Source organism: Drosophila gunungcola, unplaced genomic scaffold (genome assembly GCF_025200985.1).
Source record: "Drosophila gunungcola strain Sukarami unplaced genomic scaffold, Dgunungcola_SK_2 000348F, whole genome shotgun sequence".
Taxonomy (NCBI): Eukaryota; Metazoa; Arthropoda; class Insecta; order Diptera; family Drosophilidae; genus Drosophila; species Drosophila gunungcola.
The window spans coordinates 1-5,018 of record NW_026453508.1 but is presented as its reverse complement, the minus strand read 5'-3'; the positions used below and the strand labels follow the sequence as shown (position 1 = coordinate 5,018).

Sequence of the window (5,018 nt, the reverse complement as noted above, 5' to 3'; positions counted from 1 at the left end):
GTTGGAATACTAACTAGGGAGTTTAAAAAAAAATAATGCAAGAGATATTTTGTTTTCAGGATAAATATAACATTGACAAACCTAATTTTTTAAGGAACACAAACTGTCACTTACATTTAAGTAATAACTAAGTACTAAAATATATTTAAATAGCGTTTTCCAAAAAATTATTAACTAAAGTAAAAACTAAATAATAATTTGCCAATTGTTTATTAATTTAAAAGTCATCAATAATTATTTCAGTAAGATATTTAATAAAATTCCATTTTTCAAAGAAATAAAAATGATGTGTGGAAATCTAAATATGGTATAAAACTAATTTCGCTCACGGAAAGCATTAGGGAAATCAAAAACCAATAATGAGCCACAGCCGCATTCCGAATCATGGCAAAACTCATTTGAGGGGAATCGGAATCTACTCGATAGCCAGTCACAATGTTCCCAAGGCCCCCGGAGATGTCCGTCTTTGGTGACTTCTGTTCGAGCTCCCTGCCTGATTTGTTCTGAAAAACTCCGTCTATGGGAGATTTTTTCCATCATCTCCAATCTCCAGCCTCCTGTCGCCCCTCACAGGTGTGCTGCTAAAATAGTTGACTAATTAATTTATAATGCAATTTCACTGCGATCGAAGCGTGCAAGGTGGGCAAAGGTGGGTGAGGGGATAAAGCTGGAGGAGGATGATCGCTACCATTTGCAACATGGAAACCGTTTTAATACACACCACAACCAGCACCACTGAGCCACTTGAACCACCAGCAGCCGCCGCCTAATCATTGTTTATGACATGGTTAGCCACTGACCAACCATTTGTTTTCACAGAAAAAAAAAACCAGGAAATTCTTATTAGCATATTCAAATATTTGCAAAGATACCATATGACATTAATTTTAGATCGAATTATTTAGATATATATTGGCAACTATTAAATATGAAGTTTTTGATATATATGAAAGGCTTCTGTTCTCGGAAAATTCTTGACACTGCTTAATTTGTAAAAACCAATTTTATAAAAAAAGACAATACAAATTTCGACTACTTTTTATATAACTCTAAAGAATTTTTTTTAAGATAAAAATAAGAAATTTAATTTAATTTAACTTTTTAAATATACTTAAATTATTTAAGTTAAGCATTGTATATGAAGAAAGCAAGACGTAGACTACCGAACAAATATATATGGAAATTCTTTCCCGTGTGGAGGATAAAGTCAGGTCTTAACAGTCTTTCTCCGCAGAATCTCGGGTTGTGTGGCTCGCCCCTTTTCCCCCAGTCTTTCCCCCCTTGCAAGGGAAATTTATGCAAATGGCCGTACAGATCTTTCCAAAGCTTTTGCGCAATTATCCCCCACAAAAAGTAAATGCGAGGAGCCGGGGAAAGACCTCACCTGCTGCAGCATTTGGTATTTGATTGAACTCAAGTGTGCCAGATGCGTAATGAGTTGATGGGGCAAGGGATCCAATGTACGAAAAGGGATGTGTTGAGAGGAGAGGCGGGGAAAAGCCACGGTAAGGGGGTTTGTGGAGGGAGGGGCCCCGACACGTGACAACTGCGGTGCGGTCAATCGAAACTGAAAATCAATTGGAAATTCCTATTAATACCAGAAGAAAATTCAAAACAACCGAAACCACGGCAAGTAGAAGAAAAACCACTTGCATGTGGGTGAAACAATTCTTGTTTGTTTTTTGGCACAGTGGTTATCGAACTATAAAATTGTGTTATGTTTTGAAAAAAAAGGAGGGCTTCTTCGGTAAGCCTAAGATTATAAACGCTTGTAATACACCTATTAAGTTTCTTTAAAATACCTTCTACAAGAGTTGAAAAAAGAGGTTTCCTCAACTTAAAATGTTATTAACCAGTTCTTGTACAACATAAAATCAAAAGCTATTTATACAGTTTCACAAAAAGGAAATATAAATAACATATAGTTTTAGATAATATATTTATTAAATAACTGTAATAACTAAGTTGTCATCTATTGGAAATTGAATTTGCTAATTAAGGAACAATAGCCTAACTTGTATCTTTCCTATTTTGTATGACCAACCAAAAAATTATTTCCATATTTTTAAAGTAGGTTTTTTATAACTAGAAAATATTTACACAGCAACATATTCATAGGTTATAATTTACCATGGAAAATTAACCTAAACGTTAGATTTTGTTACTATAAATAATGGTCAATTGTAGCACTGTGCGGACAACGGCATTTGTGCAAGAAAACAACTGTTGCTGAAACCTCCGATTCTCCTTAACCCGGGCCAATGCCTTAAATGCAAATCGCCGCCGAGCGATCGAACTGGAGTACTCGCATATATCTGATGCTGATGCTGATGTTCTGCATTCAGATCGCCGCGCTGACAATTTGGTCGTTGGTCGCGCCAAGGCTTTTCCTTGCATTCGGGGGAAACCGCTAGACGCGACTACAAACGACCGGATGAATGGGTACCAGATATCGAAGTCCCAAGACCCGAGACCCGAGACCCAAGACCCAAGACCAGAGATTTCGATGTGAGAATAATCGCGGAACGGCAATCGCGAATTAGGTTTTGCAATGTGGATGGAAATTTGGCGAGTACGCACGCCAGGCAGCCGCAGGTGACCGCTCCTCTGATCACGAGCTGCAACGTGATGTGGGCAAATCCGCAGGGAGATCGCAGATGCGAAGCTAAATATATACCCAGCAGGGTTTGAAATACAAATAACATATGGTGTACTTAAAAATAATATTACACGTAGTTTTTTAAGACACAATATTGGTTTCTTCAGATATTTTAAAGAATAGAATTCACATATCGTAGATGCGATCCTAAATATATACCCAGCAGGGTTTTAAATATAAATAACACATGGTGTATTTTAAACTTAATTTACACCTAGTTTTTTAAGACACAAGTGGTTTCTGCAGATATTTTAAAGAATAGAATTTACATAATCTGAAAAGTAATCTAATGGAGGCAGTAATAATTGATGTTTTACTCGAACATAGAAAGTCATTTCTTTTATCATAATAAATTTGTATTTTCATCAAAGCAAAAAAATAAGCTGAGTTACCCCATACCAATTTTAAATTGAATTCTCTTAAAAAACTATAAAAACTTTACTAAAATTTTGTTGTTTTAATTTTTAAAAACTTGAGAAGCATGTTAAATATTAAATTCAATTTTAATTTTTATTAAAGCAACTTAACTTTGCTGAGTACATCCCAAATATATTTAGTAAATAATAATTAAATAATGTGAAATAATTAAGAAAACCAATCAGCAATCAACAATGACTTAACAACTTGGCAAGAGCTTTTTTCTTGAAAAAAAAACCTGATAGGCCGAAGAAGTTCAGAATGGGTACGGCTGATCCATGGGAACCCAGAAGCCCTACGCTCTCCAATGAAAACAAACAATGCGTTAATATAGTTTAATTTGTTTTGCCATAAAATAAATACTCAACAAGGACCCCGCGGGGCGGAGTAGATGGCCAGGAGCAAGGCCAGCGATAAGGCTTTCGATCCACATATATTTACCTTACTCTTTTTTTTTTTTTTTTTTTTTTTTTTTTTTCGTTTTAGCATTATGTTTTTAATGTTATCCCCTTTGGCTTAACCGATCAATCTTTATGGCAGCTTGCATAAAAATTTACGACTCATCATTGCCAGGAGAAGAGGAGCAGCAACAGCAACAGCAACGGCAGCGGCAACGGCCAGAAATATACAGAAATATGCCGATGGCCCCGACTATTGTTGAAGGTATAGTGGATGACGCCACGTCGGGTGCGGAGGACATCCTCCAGATACTCGTCGACCATATTGTTCTCCGCAAGGCACGTCTGCATCAAATCATCCGGCAGCTGGATATGAAATGGAAAGCAGTACATGTGGGCGAAATCCAGTCTGATCGTTTCATTTCTGTTATTGTCCAGGCAAAAGAACGTGGCCATATCCGACAGCTGAAAGCGTGCACAATTCTGTAGCTCCGAATCCTTCATCACCACCATTATATGGTCCATTGTATTGGGCATAAACAGGGAAAACGGCTCGCCGGCCTTCACGAAAGTGTCGCGAAACTTGGTGAAGGCCAGCAGTGGATAGGTGCCGCCACACTTTCGCTCTAAGATCAGTTCATCCTCCAGCAAGTATTTGCATCTCTCTGGGAGTCGGTTATCTTTGAAATATTCAAGAGAAAGGGCACCGCCAAAGTGGAGCAGCAACAGCCACAGTTGTATCTGAATCCTGGCCAGCTCCATCCACTCACTACCCACGAATTTCATCACGATCCCAAGATGTTGTTGCAACCCGAGTACCCGGTCTTCCTATGCCTCCGATCCAATCTGCCAGTGTCTATCTCTGTGCGTCAGTGTGTCTCGCATTCGATTCATTTCTAACTGCGGCAAATACCAAAATAATTACAGGCCCACAGACACCTGGCTAGCAGTTTGCTGAGGTCGCATGACTCACTTTCTAGAGTCGTGACTTTGTACTTTGGGGGGATTTGGAGCCATAAAAACGTAGGTTCTATTCGATTAAAAGCAGGAATACAAAAAAATATAGAATATTATGAACAATATAGAGCTTTTCTTAAGGGAATTCTATTTCCAATCAGTTAAAAAAAAAACATTTAAAAAAAATTAAAAAAATAAAATAAATGGTATTATAATTTAAACTATTAAAATAAATTACTTGGAAACTAGGGAAAAAACTGAAAAATATTTTATATATGGTAACAATTGAGACACACTAAATATTGTATTTTTGTGTAAATTATTTTTTTTTATTAAATTTTTAATATTATTTTCCCTAATCTCTAAGCCATTTCGAAACGAAAGACTCAACACTGTATTATATTGGGTTTACCTTTAAAGACGCCGCTTAAAAAGCACCTTTATTGGCGTTATTCATTCCGCACTGGCGCTGATTTGCTGCCGATTTAATTGATTCAATTACGGGGCGGCATTATTTCAATTAGGCAAATCGCAGAGAGGTGACCGGAGATCGGGGAAACTTGACATGACACGTTGAAGTCGATCCG

General features: G+C 37.2%; 1 protein-coding gene across 1 annotated transcript; it reads right to left on the bottom strand.

Moving 5' to 3' along the window:
* Positions 1-3,439: 3,439 nt before the first annotated feature.
* Positions 3,440-4,969, bottom strand: LOC128266103 (uncharacterized). The gene is made up of 2 exons (XM_053002367.1): positions 4,844-4,969; positions 3,440-4,504 (listed from the first exon to the last, which is right to left on the bottom strand). Exon 2 carries the CDS (start codon positions 4,258-4,260, stop codon positions 3,640-3,642), a length of 621 nt encoding a protein of 206 aa, XP_052858327.1. The 5' UTR covers positions 4,261-4,504; positions 4,844-4,969; the 3' UTR covers positions 3,440-3,639.
* Positions 4,970-5,018: the final 49 nt, after the last annotated feature.

Bases quoted from the DNA above. Each gene is read 5' to 3' on its own strand.
- LOC128266103 (XM_053002367.1), bottom strand. From the start codon at position 4,260: ATGAAATTCGTGGGTAGTGAGTGGATGGAGCTGGCCAGGATTCAGATA.